This window comes from Falco punctatus (genome assembly GCF_963210335.1).
Source record: "Falco punctatus genome assembly, chromosome: 3".
NCBI classification, from domain to species: Eukaryota; Metazoa; Chordata; class Aves; order Falconiformes; family Falconidae; genus Falco; species Falco punctatus.
The window spans coordinates 42,458,455-42,479,470 of record NC_137582.1 but is presented as its reverse complement, the minus strand read 5'-3'; the positions used below and the strand labels follow the sequence as shown (position 1 = coordinate 42,479,470).

Genomic DNA, 21,016 nt, shown 5'->3' with positions numbered 1-21,016 from the left:
GACCAAATTGTGGGAAGTGGTTGGTATGCTGGGTAGCAGGGTTGCTGTTCAGAGGGACCACAACAGGCTTGAGGAATGGGCTGAGAGGAACCTCATGACCTTCAACACAGGCAAATGCAAAATCCTACATCTTGGATGGAATAATTCTGAGCAATAGTATGAACTGGGGTGTAAATGGCTAGAAAATAGCTTTGCAAAAAGACCTGGGGTGCTAATGGACAAGAACTTGAATATGAACCAGCTGTGGCTGTGTGTTTTGCAGTGCTGAAGGTGAGCTGCGTGCTAGGCTGCATCGGCAAGAGTATAGGCAGCAGTATGTATTTTGCACTTTTGAGATGACATCTGGAGTATGTCCTGATAGGCTATGGTGTACCGAGCAGGTTCAGTGGAGGTCCACCAAGATGATGGAAGGGCTGGAGCACATGATGGGCAGGGAAAAGCTGAAGGATATTGGTTTGTTTATCCTGAAGGAATGAAAGCTAAGGGGAGATTTCTCTGTTGCCATCAACTGTTACACTGGAGGGTGGTAGAGAAGACATAGCCAGATTCTTCTGGAAGGTGTGTAGTGAAAGGACAAGAGGTAACAAAAATTGTACTGCAAGGGTGGTCAAACACTAGAACATGTTTTCCAGGAAGGCTGCGGAATCTCCATCCTGGGAGGTAACTCAAAACTCAATTGGATAGTCTGAGCAGCCTGCCCTCATTGGACCAGTTTTGAGCAGCAGGTTGGACTAGAAGACTTTCAGAGGTCCTTTCCATCCTAATTATCCCCTGATTCCATGCTTTCCTGTTCACACCCTTTCCTATTTTGTTGTCCTTAATACTGTTTTAAACCTTGATTTCTGCTATTATTTTCATGACTTACTCATCCCTGAAAATACTTATCTCTGCAACTTTTTCAAAATACTTTGTGTATTTGAACTATATTTTTAATTGCTATCACAGAGGCTGATTTCAGTCATACGCCTTTTTGCCATATCTTGCTTCTCTTATTTTCTGCCAACAACCAAATCAGTAATGACTTTTTTTTGACCTTTTTTTTTTGCTGGGTTTATGCCAAAATCAATGAGTACTGTATGTCCCTTCAACTACTTGGATCAGCAGAAAGCAAACATGTTCAGAAGCCATTTATTATTCTGTCCATATGTGCACAGTGTATTCCATTTTTTTTGTGCCTTCAGCTTGTATGTCAAAACATCTTCGGGTGTCACTGTACATTTTTTCTAAAGCCTCTCCAAAGAGGTAGTAAGGACTCACCTGAGAAACAAAATGTTTTAGGCCTGCTGAGGCCTAAAGATTTACTCTCAGATTTGTGTTTAAAACAAACAAACCTAACAACCTAAAAAGCCCCCCAAAACTGCCAAAACAAACCCAAAATTTAATAGAGTCCATCAGCTGTAATATGTTCTGTTGCAGAGCTTTTGTCTTACGACTGTCTTGTTCAAATGACCCTGAACTTGTAAGTTTATTCAGAACTGAGAATTGTAATTTGATGGGAATCTTTGGAAACATCGGGAGAATTGATTTATTGAATTAGGAAATACTTTTTTCCTTCAGCAGAGCTGATGTTCACTGCATGCTATTCCTGCACAGATTTCTCTTCCTTAGGCATTCAACTTTTTTACTGGAAAGATTTTTCCAGTCCCTCCTCCTGCCTGTTACAATCTCAGTTGCACCTGAAACAAACACAAAAACAAGAAACCCTGGTATCTAAATGTTCTGACCACTTGTTTGATGTGTGCAAAACCAGAATTAAGCAGAAGCTGCTGCTGTTGTCTGGCAAGGAAGAGAATTGGAGTTGGGGCTCCTAGTGTGTGTGTGTGCGTATGTGTGTTTGTGTGTATATATATAAATATATTTAATGAATATTTTAAATGATCACATTCTGTATTTGAAGAAAAGCAAGTTTCAAAGTTTCTAAATAGTTTGTGAAACAGACCCAGTCATCTCCTTTTAAGCCAAGTAAGTTGACCTCTTCACCATCTCCATATTAAATCAGATCACAGATCATCCTTCCACTCTGCTTCAGTTCACCATTCTCACCATATCCCACTTAAAATTACAATGTTATCTACTTCTGATGGCCCTTGGTCAGTCTAGGACTGTAGGCCATCATTCTCTTAGCCTTTTAATGTCTGGGTACTGCATAAACCAGTTTGGCTGTACTATCAAAGAACTCTAATCTGAATGCTATTGCAAGGTTTAAGTACATGAGTAATTTTGTGCTCAATAACAACAGGCATTTTTGTTCTTTGAGATGTAAGATGGTCATACAATGTATTAATGAAATATGTAGGATTTATTGAGCAACTGGTCTGACTGTCTGCAAATCATGTCTTGAAAAGACATGTATATGTAGATAAAAACAATACTGATCTTGTACCATCATCCAGTTGGAAATAAAGGTCTGCTGATTTGTGACAGAATTCATAACACATCTGCAAATGAATCTGATGTGCATTTGTTGGGGGGACATGCTGCCAGAAAATCACAAATACTGGAAAGTATGTCTTTACAGTCTTCTAAGATGAGATGGGGAAATCTCTGCTCTATAAAAGGAAAAACTAAATATTTCTATACAAATGCTATGATGTAGATGTAATAAATCTTCTGAACTGTAGGCACATAATTTGAAGAGAAAGTGGTGTATAAATGTCTCAAATAACAGAGATGAGGTTGAGGCAGGTAATGTGATGCGGGATTTAAGATTACTGGTACGATGATTTTGAGGAATGAGTGAGTGTAATAAAGAGGAAAGTCAGAATATTATGAAAGGATTTTACTAAGTGTGTAGTGATACATGCATGGAAATGATACATGATGGAGCTCATACATACAGAATAATGGCATGTATTTCAAAAGATCTCAAGAAAGGGTCATATGTTCCTTATATATTTCTGCATGCTTCACACAAAGCCATCCATTTGAAAGTGCCCAGTGCTTGTTGATCCTATAGTTGGGAGGATACAAGTTTCTATTTTAAAAACATGTGTAAGCAAGCAGAAAATGAACTTTGAAAGGACAGACACATGCCACGTGATGTAATGAAGTAGATTTGACTTTTAGTATCTGTTCATTAGTTGGAAGAGTAGGTCAGTAAAAACAATGTCCTCTCTAGAAGTAATAACAATTTCAGTCAGTTCTGTTTAACTTTGTCCTCAGTTTTCATTCAACAGAATGAGCCAAACCCATTGTTGAAACAAAATCTATCGCGACACAGAAATGTTCCATGACAGTATGCCTGTATTAATACTTTTTCACTGAAATACAAAATGGTTCACTGAAACACAGACTGTAATACACCAGCATGCAGAGCGAATTTCCACCTATTTTTGACTGGTTTCCTACCATCCCTCTAGTGAGATGCAGTCCAAGCCTCTTGTGTTTGTGGGACATTTCTCTGAAACTAGGGACCAGACCGTTGTCTCTTGAGAAAATTTCTCTTCTTTCCAAGGATAGAGCCTTGATACATAGATTTTCCTGATGCAGGTTGGTCCATATACTCAGCAGTTGCTGATCCTGGAAGCTCCACAGCTGTTGCGTAGAACTTGTATTCATTCATTCAGCTTCTGTCCCATAACAAATTTTATTTCAAGATTGTATGCTTTCTCAAAAAATCTGTCCTTTGGTGTTTTGAAAATTGTGGTTAGTTTCAAATTGACATGGTATCTAATTCCAATGTGGGAAATTTCTGCAATCTGGAAGCTCTTAGGTTTGGTCACCTTTGTACATGGCTTTACTATATTAAATTATTGCCTGTTTGTATTTTGATGGTACTGTGAGTTTTCTGTGGTGTGGTAAGTTCAGTATCTGGAAAGAAAAGTCTGTCAAACTGCTAATAGCCAGAGCGATGCTGCACAGTATGGTGTTGGTACACTGAAGGGAGAAGATGAGATGGCTGAAAAAGCAGGCAGTAAAGGAGCATGTGATCTCAATATAAAACAAAGGTGAGCAATAATAGAGAGACCTCATTGCAGAATTTCTTTTCTAGTTTACTAACGATTTGTATTTACAGTTAGTAAAAGTTGAGGAAAAAATACTAGGTGGAACTTTTTTTTTTCTGTAAATAAGAAAAAGGATGACAAATACTGAAGTTGTGCTATATAATGTTAAGTTAATTATGCTGGGGTCTATGAATGGAGGCAATACTTGGTCACACAAAAATTTAGATAACTTCTAATGAACATAGTGGTTCCTAAAGTGGGGAATTGGAAATTAAATGATTGCCATTTGAAAGTATCAACAAAAATTAAAAGCTGCCATTTGAGTAGAGGCTAGACATACCCTAACACCTTAAGGCCTGTATGTATTTGCTAGGAATCACCACAGCTTGTTATTTCCATTGTCCTCAGAAGGAAATACATGACTTGTCTTTTGAACACAAAGCAGAACTGGACTCTTGACACACCAGCTTGCCCCTCTCTTCCCTTCTCCTTACTGAGGCTTCCAGTGTCTCTTTCCTCCTACTCTGATCTCTGTAGGTCTTTTTCAATGTCTCCTTTGTCTTCTGTCTTCAAGAATGTGTAATTGAAGTCTAACGTATTAACTTCCCTAATAGTTACCCATGTTCCTGGGTGAGTGTTACAGATCAGAATATACTCTGTGTTGTTAGGCTGTGTAGATGTCTAGTTTGAAGATGGCTTGGTTTATGTCTACAGGAGATGGAATCATGTTCTCTGTGACATATTGACTTAAACATACCATTCTCCAATTTCTTTATCTGGAAGAGATGGCTATTGACTTCAGCTTTCCCTTTTGGAGTTGATCCAAAATGGAGGAGAGTCTATATTCACACAGAAGGCAGTGAGCAATAAGGGAAATTTCAATAGCAACAGTTATTTAACACATTTTGTAATAGCTACCAGAAATTGAAGTCAGAGCATAATTTCCCCATACCATCATAAATGCACTCTGAGGTTCCAAATGATCATAAGATACTACTTTTTTTTGCATGATCTGTAGGAGTCTGCAAGCTTCTTTCTTAGCATGTAATGGAAATGAAGTTTTTAAGCATAAATTAGTTGACAGCTGTCAAAATAGTAAATACAAATTTCAAAGCTGGCCAGGATATATTGGATGTTATAGGGTTTGTTTTTGAAGTTATTTTTAAGTGAGTAGTTAGCAACCATTGAAAAATGCAACTGGTTCTTTCTATTGGGAATGTGGAGTAGGCATCGTTGTACTCACAACAGCACAGTAATGCTGTGTTCGGAGTCAACCCAACGATTGTATTTGGTGTGGAAGGCAGCAGATCACTTACCTCAGAACAATGGCAAAAAGAACATGTTAAACTGCAGTTCCAGAGACAGCATCATTTTGTTTTCATTTCTACAAAATGTTCAAGTTGGTTAATGCAGGTCTGTGCATTGTGGGATCCTACATATCTCAGAAATTCCTTCTGTTCTTCCCTGCCGTTGTAGGTAAAATTAGCTCAGCAGTTAAGAAAACTGTTAATATAAAATTAAACCAAAGGTTTTGGTAATAGGTAATGACTGTAAGCTCAGGAGTATGCTTGCCGAAGATAGTTTGTTTAAGTGTCAGAATAAAGATGATAGGGTGGGACATATTTTGTTTCACTGTTTTTATGAACTGTGTAATATACATTTTATGATTTTTTTAAAAAAAACCATATATACATGTTGTTTTAATACTTCTTTTTTAGAAAAAAAGCCAAAAGTACCAGTTACTCATTTTCATTTTGACATTTTTCCTTACTGGCCCCTAGGACACACAATTATATTTTGATACAAATTAAGTAACTTCATATGCAGTATTTTTATTACATTTTTCATTATTGCATTATTTTTAATATTTAAATTGTTAATGTTAATAATTCCTTTTGCCAATTAATTCTGTTGCAAGAATCATCCCAAGTATGCATTTGTTCATAGCTGTTCTCATTTTTACTTCACATTGATGAAAGAAAGTATTTCCAGCTGTTAAAACAGAATAGTTAAGTAATTTCCACTCAAGGTACTTGAGCTTGTAAAGTCACTGTGCAGCTTTTTTTCTGCTGTAGAAGCCTGAATGACCAAATCTAAACTTCATCTATATATCTGTGTATATTTAGTGCCAAGGTCAATAGAACATCCTAAATGGGATTGGAGGACAAAACCGGAGAACCATGATTTTGATGAACTAAATCATATTCTTCAAGAGAGCAAAAAACTTGGAAAAGCCCTTGAGAATCTGTCTCGCAGTAAGTTGATTGATTTTAGTTTTTTAATGTAACCATGCAGCCTGAACTGTAATTTGAAGTATATATCAACAAGGTGGTCTTCTATTCAATTAGGACCAAGTTCATTGACAGCAGCAGTTACATTCCAGTTGATGAGATAATTTAGCAGCTCTCCCGCTGACAGAAACTACTTCCTTTGCACCTCTTTTTTTGTTACATTGGTTTTCTGCCAGTTTAGTGAGCTGAATTAGCTCATAAAGACGTCGACACAAGAGGCTGGTTTAATGAAAATGGTGGGAACATGCAGCAGTGAAACTGCTCCTTTGGGTGGTAGCAGTTCGATTGGATTCACCTTCATGAAAACGTAACCTCAGTGATGTAGATCAGACCTGTCATTGAAAAACAATTTGGTATTCTGTATCCTTGACCCCAGTTAATTTATTCCAGTTTTCAAAAGCAGTTTAAATTTTTTTTTTAAGGCATCTCAAATAAATACTCAAAAACATGGTAGCTGATTATTTCATAACAAAACAGAAGTGTTATCCCTTAAAAGACACAGTCAAACACGAGCAGTGTTTAAAAATAGCATGCTGGTGTACATTGGTGGGAGCAAATGCTACTAAATTATCAAAGTATGAAAAGTACTCTGCCATGGTACATGAAAACTAATATGGTGTGGTCTGGGAGATATTTAAATGAGAAATATTTTCTTTCTCCTCTCATTCAATTTTATCCATGGCGCTTTCTTGATTCACTGCAGAAATTGTAAATGATGAGGTCAGAAATAGACATGAATGAAGAATGGAAGATCTGTTTTGTAGAGAATTGAGATTTAGCATTTTTCCAAATTGCATCAAATACCCAAAACTATTTTGCCCAAATTCCCTCTCTCCCAAATGTTGATCATAACAATTATATTTTGAGCAATTTTCATATTTATATTAATTATAGTAGTACAGTTACAGGGTTCTTTTTAAATGCATTTCTAGTAAATTGGTCTATCTGCCTCTAAGGAGCTAAACCAACTTCAATCAGGGTGTCTGATTTGCAGCCCCACTATTGCCTGACTGGGTTACTGTGATGGGTAGGAGTGTAATTTTCAAGCTTTTCTGCTTTAGAGACTTGTAACCAAGCTTAACACAGATATGGAAACTATTTTTTTTCAATTTCAGAAGGGCTTATTTATTCACTGTCTGGAGATGCAGACCAATAAGATGTGAGAGTTCAATAATAAGGACTGAATCTACTCTTTAATCCTACATCTTTGTCTTTCTTTGTCAATATTGTGTAGGTTCCATTGAGTTCTGGCTTCCTTATACATAAAATAACAGTTTGCAGCATTCTGTAGCTCTTTGCCACAGAGTTTTCTACCTGGAGTGCAGAACACTGCAGCTCTTCTGGGTCCTACACTTGGACTGGAGGTGAAGGTACCTGGTCATTGTTGTTGGAGTCAGGTTTTTATAGTTATTTCACAAATGAAACATTCTTCACTATTTCTTTTTAGTACTTGTTTTCTGATGATTTATCAAGATAATATGGAATTTTAATCCTATCCCCCACAGTAATTTAAATCCCTTGCAGCCTGATCCTAAGTCCATTTTCATGAATGTGCTCTCTATTTCTTCATCCAGATCTTTAACGGAAATATTGTCAGACCTCTTCATGATTCCATTTCAGATCTGACAACCAGCCCTTGAAAACTACTCAGTAAGTGCATTTTTTCCCACCAGATGTTTCTCTACCTTGCAGTGATTTCACCTAGAATGTAATTTCCTAATTTGTTTACTGGAGTATCATCTAGGACAGTAAACAATGTCTTACTATAGCTGAAGTATTTTGCATCTACTTCCTCCTCTTATCCACTAGGCAAGTTTCCCAGTTGAGAAAGCAATTAGGCTTATTTGATGCGATTCATTCTTGATAAATTCATGTCAGCTGGTTCTTATCACCTTTCCTATCCATTCGATGTTGATAAATTGTTTATTTAAAAATTTCATCAAATATTCTTGCTGCTGTCAGATTCAGACTTTCTGGTTGGTGGTTCACATCTTCCCTTTTTCCTTTCTGAGGAAAGGTATAGTATTTGCCCTTTTCTGTCCTCTCCATTCCTGAAAGACAGTTGCTAACAGATTATAGGTTTCTTCACCTAGTTAGTGAAGTGCTCCACAGTAAATTTCACAAGATTCTGCCAACTTGGATGTTTCTAAATCATCAGAATACCTTTCAGCGTTCCATCATCTGGCTTGCAGTTTTTCCTCTTAAAATCACTAGCGTTAAGCATCTGGCTACAATTAAATTTTTTTGTAAAGACTGAAGCAGTGAAAGTACTGAATACTGGGATTTCTTTGTATCATCTGTTATTTGCTTTCCTTCTCTTTGGTGTAATAGTTTTGTATTTTACTTTGTCCTCCTTTCCTAGTGTATTTATAGTATCTTTTCTTGTGGCTTTTTTTGTTCTTTGATAGTTTTTACTCATTTTGCACTTTAGCCTTTTTGGTTCTATCATTTAAACTCTTGCATCGGATCAATGCTAAGTTGTGTGTCCTTGTTTCCAGTTTTTGTACTCCTGATTTTTACATCTTTTCAGGAAATAAATCAGTTTTGTGTTGTGATTTCTTATGTGTTAGGATGATAATAAACATTCAAAATGAAGAAACGTGAAAAGTTTGGAGAATCAGAAAAGGTAAAATTCTGAAAGGAAATGTGGTTTTATTGTTCTCCAAAGGGAGAATACAGATTGCACATAGAAAATATCGTAGAGGGTTTCAATCAATAGACGTGTCTAGAGCTTTAAAGCTATAAGACAGGTGAAATTCTGTGCTCTACCCAAACAAGCATCCCGTGTGGCCAACTTTACAAAAGCCATAACAAGGTCTTGTAGCTACTTTCTCCAGTATTAGTGCTTGTTTTGTGCAGTGCTTTTGGTTCAAGCACATCCGTAAAATGTATTAGTCTAATGCTACCTTTAATACTAATCTTGTTTTGAAGCAATATGGGACAAGGACTGGGCTCAACAGTCAGTATGCAAATGATCACAATGTGCTGTCAATGGCTATTTTCAGCATCCTCTAATTTCATTCTTCAGTATTTTAATAGGGGAGAGTGCCGCATAGAGCCAGATATTTGGAGTTCAATGAATTTTCCATCAAGTCCTAGAATTAATTTACATTTTTAAAGATAAGCTTTGGATCTTGTAGTGAGTTTCCAGTACTTCATTGCCTGCTATGCAGCTGGCGCAGTCTGTGAATTAACTCTCATTTCTATTGCTTCATTCATTATGCAGTCCAGGTATCAAACCTGTGCCCTTCAAGTGAAATTAGAACTGCACGAAAACTTTGGAAGGTGAGGCTCAGGCGTGTGGATATCTGTGTCTCTCCTACGTTCAGTCCTCCTCATGATTAAAACTGAACTTCCTTATATTTGGAGCCTGCCTCCCAAGCCCCATCAAGACAATGTGTGAGTAATTCTGTGCTGCAGTAGATCTGAGAAACCAGAAGTGACTTCATACTCAGTGTTAAAAGTATCTTAAGAGCTTTGAGAGGCTGGAGAAGAATACTGCCATAATTATGGTCTAAGTGCATTGGAGCTTGGTGATTTATAGCATTGTCTGGAGGCCTACCCACATGGGAAAGCTCGATTTCATTTGCTTCTCCAATCAGCTGTGTGTCATTGAAGTGGATTTTAAAGTAGCAGATCAACTATTTAGGGGAGATTTTGGTTTATGAAGCAACATACAGGAGTCTACTGCATTTCCTTTGTGCATGATTTGTTTTCTTCGATTGCAAGGTCACTCATCTTTATTGCTGTCGTCCTTCTTGCTCAGCTGATCATAAATAGGAAAAGTTCCATGCTGTTTCAGATGTATGCTCATCTATTTTCCCTTCTGGCCTTTTAAAGAGAGTTAAAATCTCCTGTATAGCTAAGGATCTCACCCCCCATCTTCTGAGGCTGGAAAAATAGATAACAAGAGATGGAAAACAGTGAATTATAAGTGTTTTGAGTGGAAAAAGTGAGCACTGTATCAGCAAGAGCTTGTTGCAAAGTTGGTGTGAAGCCTGCCTGTTTTGTGAACAGCTTTACATCTTTTATGTGAACAGTTAAGGCTTAGAGTGCATATCGGAAATGTGTGCATATTCGAGGTTTCACTTTACACATAGTAACGGCGTTTGATGACACTTAATGTGTTCTACTGTGAGATGGGTACTTTTTCATTATTATGCATAGCCTTCCATCAGAGATAACCATTTTGTTAGTAATGTTTGAATCCTTGTTAGGGCCATGTGTATACTGCGGATCAGAGGGGAAGAAACAAATGTATTCATGCTTTGAATTAAATTGGTATTCGATGGTCAGAAAAATGGTAGTAAATGGAAGTTAACATTAAGCAAAGCTATTTGCTAACCAATCCAAGTCAGTTGGAGGGATTCCCAGAAAAGGTAGTATCTGGCTATAACCAGTAGGAAAAAAAGTACTCTCTTGTTTCTTAATTTGAAAGGCGAGTAATCAGTAAATACATAATCAGTAAATAAGAAAGCCATCTGCAATCTAGTATTGCTGCAAAACATAAAGAATCACAGAATGGCTGAGACTGGAAGGGGCCTCTGGAGGTCATCTGGTCCAACCCCCCTGCTCAAGCAAGGCCACCTAGAGCCAGTTGTCCAGGATCATATCCATTCTTCTTGGATATCTCCAAGAATGAAAGATCTGAGTCCCTTCAAAATAACTCAAATGGTTATTTCTCATAGTCTTAGAATCAGTTGAAGATGTTTATGCATAGCTTAAGACAAGCATGGTCTTACCCCTTCAAGAAAAAGATAAAATAGTGAAACATAAAAAGCCTGTGTTCTGTTAATCTTTTACGGGGAAGAAGATAAGAGTAAAAGTCTCATAACAATAAGGGTAGAACTAGTTGGAAAAAAAGAGAAGAATATGTCAACAAACCGCTAAAATCATGTCCTTGGTTTTATGGATGAACCTGTGAGTATGTGGGATGTGAGAATTTTAATATATACATAAATAACTACTTCAATGCATTTAGCAGTCTCTGAAACACATGAGAAAGGGGTTTCATTTAGAAGCTTCTACAGTATAGGAAAGTATTAATGAATTACATTGTGGTTATGGAAGATGTACTTGAATAGAATGCCACTAGCAATTATCAGAGACCTCTGAATTTTCCCATTGAAACCAGGCATTTCTGATGATGATTGTAGAACTGTGAATGCACACCTGCATGACACTAGACTTTTAGCAATCACCTCGTGGAGCACTTTGTTTTAAGATGTAATAGTTTAGTATTTTTTTCAGTCATACACAGTTGTTGATCTGAAATAGACTTTACTCTGTAAAATGACTTATCCATGATCAGTTGAGCATCTAGCCCTAAATGAGTTCTGCTAATCGAACCACAAAGCTATTCATCAGTATTCTGTAGAGGATTTTTCCTTTCTTCTCCAGGCTGAACTTTAAAATTGTGTTATTCTTATGTGAGATCAATGTTTGTGATTTATTTTGAGTTCGACATTTTTAGATAAGCTCAATCAAACCTTTAAGAAAGATAATTTTATCTCAGTACTGCAGCTGTTACCCGATACTGCCTTTGCTCATAAAATCTATTTGCTTTTAGTGTGATGTATGAGTAATAATACAAAATAACGATATTTTCTGAGATTGAAATGGGAAGAATGTGAACATAATTAATGCTATTCAATTATAAAGTGGCGCTTATATGGCTGGGAGATCACTGTTACTTCAGTTATAGGTGTCTTTTTCGTACAGATGTTAAAATATTAATGACCTTTGAGAAAGTATTCACTGTTCTGATCTAGCCTACTCTTAAGTTTCAGGGCTAGAGTCTCTTTTTGAGTTAAAGTGTCCTTTTCTGGAATAGCATTTGGCTTGTTAAAAGTTTCCCTAATGCTATTGCAGAGCTGGGGTTTGTGCAACTGTCATCTCAGATATGGTACTTTCTAGGTCTTGGAAGTAGTGAGTTGCCGTTCAGAGGGTAGTAGAAGGGTTGGCTACTGGCTGTTGTGGACTACACACCTTAACCAATCTACTGCAGTGTACACCTTTCCCTAAAATCAAGAGGTCTGTTGGTAATCGTCTTCTGAAATTACCTTGGCCTAGGGGAGTTTCTGGGACGTAATATTTGGTGGGTGATTTGCATCTAGTTTCTCTCTCTTTGCCTAACTCATTACTCACCAAACCTAATCCTGAAATCTGCATTGTTTATTGGAGCAACTCAGAAATTTGGATATAGAAATGCTGCAAAGTCTAAAGAACAGATTATTTGGGGACTAATTATTTTCTTTCTTTTTTTGAAGCCACCATGGGGAGGAGAGATTAAATCTCTGTTTCCTAGATATTGACTTTACTGATGTATGGTGTTCCAGTATCTTGTAGTATGTGTAGTGCCTTATGATGCTGTTTCCCTTGTTCTTCTATGGCTAGATGTTGGGTGGAATATTCAAGATGGATACCACCACAGAAACATGGTATGTAGTTGTTTAATAATGTAAGGGCATATGCTTCTCATTGGCAAGAACTCTTGAGATTTCAATTCAGTATGCCTTCACAGAAAATCTCTCAATTTCTACTGGAGGAAACATGTCTAATTTTGGAAGTTGTAATATGACTCAGTGTAAGTAAAGGAAATACAAGAATGTCTATCATGACAGTCAATGGCAAATCTATTAATAATGAAGTTCCTATATAGAAATGATTGAGCTGGTTTGGTTCTTGTATACATATTTTCTGGGGGAAATTGTTTGGTGCAACCAGAGCAACACTTTATGTCCTTTATAATCCAAGGATGGTGTGAAATAAATAATTTCAGTTTACCTTGTGTTTAATGGTGCAAACAGACACAGGGGCTAGTAGTTACTACGCTGCCAGCAGTGTAGGTTTTGCCATGGAAAATGCAAGTACATCTGAGATAGCCTCTCCCACCAGTGTGGGAACACACGCTTCTCCTGATTTACAATGGATAGGAGAGTGCATTGGGACAGGTAACTGCTGGCAGTTAATACATGATGCCATGCTCCTGTGTTCATGCTCAAAGCTGCGGTATTAATGATGGTAGAATGATACGGCTGTTTCTGTCCTGGAGGTTGTTACAGAACCTGTGATGTACTGAGGTTGACGGTCCAGCCATCCACAAGTTCCCTGACACAGTCTGATCCTGAGTATTAATTTTGTCAAGTTAGTTACAGGTGCATTGGGTTTGTCTTAGTATGTCAAAACCTGTATGTCAAATCCAGAAGGCTTTGTTTGGCAAGTAACAAAACTGACTGTTGGGGGTTCTGTGGCCATCTTCTGGATGTTTAGGAAAATGCATAAGCTATTTGCTCCCATTGAGCTGAATAATGGCAGTCTGGCATACATTGAAATAGTATTTTCTTACGACGGTACGCGTTAAAGTTGTTTAGAAAAATGTAAGTCTTAAAAAAATCTCAACGAATCTTTGTTTTGTATTTTCTCTTACTATAAGTAAGCAAGGACCACACATAAAAGCAAAAATAGTAGATGTTTCTGAAGTTCCACAACTTTCATTCTTACCAGAACACCTGTTCTGTAATTTTGGGTGTGTATAGCATATGAAGATACTGCAATTTTTTAAGGTACTGTAATCAGTAATAATCAGGAATAATTCAGCAGGCAAGGATTTTATGACTTGCCATTTTAAAAAAGACCTGGACTTGTGTGGTGCCTATTGTTTTTAAAATTAATTTTATGCTGTTGAATTGAGAGCATCTAAGTCTAAAAATCACTCTTCAAAGAGGAATGATACCACTGAGTGGAGAGGCATTAGGTACTTGATTAGTTGTATTTGTTGCCGCAGCAACAAATAAAACTCTTCTGCTAGAAACTGCATATGAAAGAGCTAGGCACTTTAAAGACTCATGGAATTGTTATTAACAATGCTCATTTTTCTTGTGAAAGGGAGTTCATTTCCTGGTAAGCTAGAAATTAAGCAGAATGTTCTAAGCAGAACTTTACTGTGGAAGATATTAATTCTAGACTAAGAAGGGATTTTATTTCATTAAAACATATTGCAGATACATTTTGGGAAGTGGCTTTTTCATCTATAAAGGTGCTATAATGGTATATCGATATATAATAATAAATTATATAGGACATATAATAAAATAAGGGAAGGTGCTATAATGCTGTAATGATCATCATCTTTATTTCTTCATTCTTATCATTGTGCTTTTGCAGATTGCCATAAGGATAAAAGATTGGGAACAGTAGTAGTAAGATGTGTAAAGAATAGTTTTAATAATTCATGCTAATTTTAAAAAAAGGCATGACAAACAACTTTTAATATTTTAGGTATGAAAAAGCTATAAGGTACATGGCTAATACAGTGACATACACTTTTGGGCAATCTGCCTAATGTAGGCATGGTATTAGTAATTAAAATATGATAATTATTAATGAGTTGCATATTTATTGTATGGTAGTCATGTTTCATTTAAACTTAGCGTGCCAGACCTTTCTTGCGATCAGAGAATACCATGTTGTTCCAGTTCTCTTCAAAAACCAAGCTATTGACAGGATGAAAGTGTTCAGTTGAGAGAGGCTGTGCTAGCAACAACAGCCCCGCTCCAGATTTGTTGCTGATTAGAGATGGCAGTAGTTGTGGCTGTGGAGCATTTCTGAAGGACTGTGAAAGCATGTTCAGACCCATTACTTTATTGTTCCAGCACCCTTAGAGCAGAGAGGGTCATTACACTCAGAAGTAGAAACAATTGCCCTGAATCTGTGTAATTCACCAGACAGCTGAGTGGGCTGGGTACTTGTGATGCCTGATCAAAATTCAGCACCCTTAATTACTTGGAAAAGGGAGGATTTTTAAAGACATGACTAATTCCCACTGTAAACCTTGTCTGTAAGCCTTAGCTGATGGTGGCAAGCAAACCTCTCACCTTGTTAGTCAGAACACTGCACATTCTTATTGCAAAAAAGTAAGAATGGTAGGACTACTTTAGAGTTGTGAATCGCAGTGTGATATGAAACAATAGCAAATGTTGTCTATGAGAGAAAGACTAAAGTGTGCTCCTTTATTTTGGAAGGAAATTCCCTTCGACATCAGAGGACCTTCCCCAGCAAAGGCAGGATAACTTTTTCAGCAGTCCCCTTCTTATCCACTGCTCAGTGACTTGAGGCAGAGTGTGATAGAGAAGCCCTAAAACTTCCATTCTTTGTGTTCGCCATCATGCAGTCATGCAGAGTCAGGCTTCAAATGCTTTAAGCTGAGGGAAGTCAGAAACAGTTATTCCTGGTAACTTATATTCTAACAAAGCTGTTGGATTTGAGGTTGAACAAACTAGCTATGTCAGTTTTTCTGGTGTTACGATGAAAAAGGCTACAGTTTGAGGAAGTGACTAAATTGTTAGGTAAAAAAGTTTTTCATAGATGGACATTTTGGCTACTCCCATGGATGTTTTGCCTAAACCTGAAACACAGCTATTTCCATTGAGAGTGCTTATGTGTAACTTAATTAGAGAAACGAGGAGAGCTTTTTGTGAGAGGCATAAAATTGTATGTACAATTTTTCCCATTTGTTATTTGGTACTTTCAGTGATTAGCAACATAGGCAGTTGAATAGTAAAAGCATTTGGCATTTTTTAGAATGGAGTTTTGGAAATGGCAGGGTTACCTTTTTTAGTTTCTTTTGCCATACGTGAAAATAAATATGTTTAATGAGTAAGTCAGCACAGGGAAAAATTGCTTTTGCATCCACTCCCAGGTTTTGAAGACACATTCGCAGAGTGTCTCTGAAAGCAGAAGAAAAGTGAACCTACCCTCCAGTTTGAGGAAATAAACCTGCATCAAATCAAAACGAACCGTCCTAACAGTATGGGAAATTGCTGAGTAAAGATAGTTTGTTTATTGAGAGCATTTATGGTTTAAAATGTATTGACCTTGGTTATGCAAAATACATCCAACATAATGGAGAGCTGGTTGATAGTTGATGGAAATCACGTTTTCAAACCTTAAATTAGGGTTTTACTACCTTCAAGAGTGCAGTTATCTTCTCTCCAGTAAATGCCCATTGGACACTGAAGAAATTCACAACATGTTAGTCCTGTTGGAAGATTCAGGTTGGTGCAAACTACTGATTAGATTGTATGGACATTAGTGTCTGAGCTAAATACAAGTTTAAAGTTATTAAAATGGATTATTTGGTGTAAGGGATAGAAGGGTTAGGCAAAATGCATCTTTTTCAGTACAATCTACTTTAAAATTCTTGAATGACTGAACATATTTTGTTATATCCTGGCATATTTCTTATGTGTTGATGAAGTCTTAAAATTATAATGGCAGTTCTCCTAGCACTTCACTATTTTTAAAACAAAAATTGATATAAGGAAGTCATCTAAGCTGACAATTAGCCATGTAGAGTTAATGATTGAAAGTACAGTAAAAAACCCTGAAGAATTCAGGTAGTTATGTTATACCAAATAGTAAGAAATAAAAATATCAAGGAAATAAGCTTATAGTGCTGCAATCTTCAGTGTGATTTTAGAAAGAACAAGTCTCCACTCAGCTGATGCTACATATTTTGCAATATCATCTCTTGCATTCCTTGGAAGAAGTTGTGTTAACGTGATCTGAATTACAGAACAACTTTAAAGTGTGTTTTCTTCTTACACATGGGTACTTTTCCACTTTATTTTTGCCACCAGGAGATGCTTGTCTTTGGTTTCTGAATTGAAGTTCTAACCTGGATATGTTTCTTATAAAATCTGGAAGGAACCTGGGAAATGCTTTGCTTTCAATATATCAGAATTTTTAACATGATAGCGTTAAATGTATGATTGCTTGATCTCTCCATGTGATATGACCGAGGTGTGTAGATGCATTGAAAATTCTGAGACCAGTTGTGCATATTTAATGTGCTACAGGATAGTTGCGATTAGAAGAGTTAGATGATAACAATGGAAGCAAGCATAGGAAAGCTTCAGGCAGACATCAGCGGAAGGGACAACAGCAAATAAGTTCTTATTCAGAGGATTTAGAAAAACAGTTCTGCATTCTATTGTGAAATTTTACTTTGAGATTTACGTTGAGATTTTCTTCTCTTTAAATTCCATCTGTTTTCGTAGAATCTTTTCTATATTGAACCATGGAGAAAGAGGGAAGAGTCATGTCTGTGTTGCCCTGTAATTGCAGCATGATGTTATGCATGCTGGCCAGGGTGAGATTTGCATAATAATGTGTCCATATGTAAGTATCATGTGGCTGGTTTAATTCTAGAAAGCAGGTAGAAGTATACTTAAGCTTTAAGGTTTTAATTTCCATAGTTTTCTGCAAACTCATTTTGATAATATTACAGCTGAGGAAAGTTAAGAGCATCGAGTTTCCAGACAATTTCACTAATGGAAAAAAACATACAAGTGTTGTATGGTACAGCAGTGTGCAGAGAACAGTATGTAAACTTTTCAGATTAAAGCTTGCTTTTACTTACTGTAGTAAATTACATTTATAGAAAGAATGTTTCTAAACCTTTTTTTTTTTTTAAATCTGTTTTGTTTTCAGGCATTGCTATTTCTGATGAACATGATAAGGTAAGATTTGCTGTATGCCTAATGAACAGTAGAAAAACAAATGATTGTGATAGTTTCAGGCAATGAGAGCTGCCTCTCCATGTCCTGGCATACACATTTCTGTTGGGTTCAGAGGAAGTTTGGGTATGGAAACCTATATGGGTAAGTACAGTATATGTTGACACATTAAGAGCTTGATCCAGGGTGGGTGGTCAACTATGGGGAAAAAAAGTCTCACCACGTTGAAGAGACTCTCTGTAAGGCCATGGAAGTGCTTTTGATCTTGATTCTGTCTTCGCTTAATATAGTCTGTTGAGTTACTTTGTGTCCTTTTGGAAACATTTAGCTTTAAATACCTTTTATTCATGAAATCATGAATTCTGCATTCACAGATATGATTTGTGAGAATATTTAGGAATAACTTTTTGCTCCCTACATTCGATCAGGAAAGCACAGGACATACATAACTGTCTTTACTTCCTTGCTAAATGCAATAAACAATGATCTCTTCTATTTTGGCCCTTTTGATACATTACACAGTTGACACAAATTTTAGGTTTGGCTGTAATGAACTCTGTGTTGAAAGAGTAATCAGCTAATTTTTCAGAGTTCCAAAGGAAACAAACCACCCTTATCTTCCCTATTCTCACCAGTGAACAGCAGTACGCTACTAGCGCCAAGAACCTTGGGCCGTATTCTTGGTGTCAGAAACTGTTACTCGTAGGGAAACGAGATCAAAATGTGTATGTAAAACACAGGAATAATGACTCATATAGGAGACAAGTTTTTACAGATCTTTGCTTTCTCCTAGTAAAATGAAGGCATGAACCTTTCTGACACAAATGTGTATAAAATACTTCGACCAGGTTCTCCAGGAAAGGCCATGTAGACAAGATTGATCACTGTTACCATGCAGCCATGTGCGTTTGGGGCTGCCAGTTCAAAACCATGGCCTTTACTTATAATTTTTCCCTTCATTTGTCTTTGTCTTGTTCATATTAAGAGTATACCAGTATCTAAATCTTCCTTCCTACTGTTTTGTTAACCCTGCTCAGAAGTAATGAGAAATACAATTAAAAGGCCTTCCATTAGAACCCTTATCTATACGACTATTTAGGAAGAAGTCCTCTTCATTTGGTTTTGTTTGCTGAAAAAACTATGAAATACTGTTTGTGGGAGGAAAAAGACATTTGGGGCTAGAGACTGTTGTCACGTACTTTTTATGTATAGTTGTTAGGAGATACTAAGGTGTTAATTTTTTTTAAACAATGATAGATTATTGTTCAAAAACATCCATGTTTTTTAAATTAATTTATTCAGTGTGAAAATTGAGATGGGGAACGTAATTGGTGAATTTCCTCAGGATTCAGTCTGAGCAAAGCGTTAATTGTCTTTTTGTTACCATATACTTTATTGTTTATGATTTCAAATTGGAAGGTGATGTGTTTTTTTTTAAATAAAACTTGACGTTATCTTACGTATATTCAGTAGCATACATTACCTGACACCTTTACAAAACTGCATCTGGTTTGGCATCTCTTTCTGATGAGGACAGGTAAATTATATCTTCTTGAAATCAAGATTTATTTGTAGAACAAAAAAACCCCCAAAACTCCCAAACAATAAAGCTATTAACTTGCTTCCTTTGTGCAGTATTGCTCAATAGGCTTGCGGGAAATATTTACAGAAGCAGCACAATTTTTCATTTCTGTGGGCTTTAGTAAAATTAATTTCTATTTCTTGATTAGCCCCTTAAGGACTTTTAATGGACATAAAGGCTAATTCTGCATTAGGAAAGCATAGCCAGAACCATTCTGTGGAATCCTATCTCCTAGGAATGATCTATTACATGAGATAGTTCCTGAAACGTTCTGGTGACTTGTTTCAAAGTGTATTATTTGGCTTGGTCCAAAAGCAGCCAAAGACTAAATGGTAATGGTTTAACGTTAGGCAGAATTTTATTCCATTTTCCTGAGCATGTTCTTACGTGATGTTTATTTTTCAGGTATGAATGTAGTCAAGTTCATTGTAATTCCTTTCCCAGAAATACATAATGACACTATAGCTTCCTTATTTAGCCTGTGACAGCACTGAATCGTTTTTCAAACTACATTGATCTGTAGTTTGGATTAACATTTAACCCTTCAGATGCATGTCATGGGCCTAGAATAGCATGCCCAAACTTGGCATTGTATTCCCTTAGAACATTGTCATTACATAGATGTCATGAGAGACATAAAACTAAACACAACAAGGTCTTCTATATGCTTTTCCTTGCTTTATTTTCCTGATGATCGTTCTTAGGGATTAGGACAGATGATGAAACATTCTTAGGGATTAGGACAGAGCCCATAATCCTGCTGTTTTACCTGTGGTTTAGATTATGAACCTGGAGAAAACAGAATGCATGTGTATGTTTCTTTATTTTTGTTTCTCATTAGGTAAGTATTTTTAAAAACATATTTCTTTCTGGCTGCTGTAACCTCTAGCTCCCTTTGTTAGGGGAGTACTCGATTAGTATTGTTGGTTGATATAACTCCTTCTCCAAGTAATTCAGTTAATTAGTTGGTTGCTTAGTTACTTGAGCATTTGAATTTGGAAAACCAGTTTGCTTTGAATTTCAATCGCTTTTGTGGAAGGGAGTTCCATTTAAATGGATTCTTGTCAATTATCTGCTATATTATTAGCTATGTGCCAGTATTTAGGGCTTCAGTCCAAGACAGAGGTAGAGAAAACACAGGCAGGCAAGGTCAGTCTTTCAGTCAGAATAGAAGCTTTCACTTGGACACAGTCAAATAAAATTTCTGAGTTCCTGCTATAATTGCAAACAGAAAAAACAAAACCAAAACCTAAGAGTAAGGCAATTAAAACAGATTTATTGTGTAGATTCCCTCCTTTTTAATCTCATTTAGTTCAGTCTTGCAGAGTTTGGTGTTCGCTCTTGATGATTCAGCCCACGTCTCTAGACCATGGAAGCTATGTAAGAGCAGCAACTGTTGCTGCCAGTACAGCGTGTAAGGAAAGAAAATGAGAAGGGATGTGTGGTGACTCACAGATCTTAAGGCTGAAGTGCAGAGGTAATGTAATACAAATTTCTGAATTCACTCACCCTGCTTACTACTGAACAGAAACTATGCATGAAAATGTGTAGTTTCCTAAAAATCCTCAGTACTGCAAAAAACTTCATGTAAACAGAGAAACTGAGCTAGGATGTTAGCCTTTCTGCAAAATCAATATATTCTTAGGCTGATTAAAAAATCCTAGAGAAAAACCCTGAATT

The 21,016-nt window shown here is 36.7% G+C and overlaps 1 protein-coding gene across 5 annotated transcripts in view; it reads left to right on the top strand.

The window, feature by feature from the left end:
• The window catches only part of LOC308060212 (uncharacterized protein C8orf34 homolog), a 273,979-nt gene that overhangs the window by 36,550 nt on the left and 216,413 nt on the right, over positions 1-21,016 (top strand). For all 5 annotated transcript variants that reach the window (XM_080378682.1, XM_080378680.1, XM_080378678.1 and 2 more), the window contains exons 4-5: positions 6,071-6,199; positions 17,729-17,757. In XM_080378682.1, coding sequence (XP_080234808.1) covers positions 6,071-6,199; positions 17,729-17,757 — 158 coding nt within the window. The remainder of the gene's footprint in view (positions 1-6,070; positions 6,200-17,728; positions 17,758-21,016) is intronic.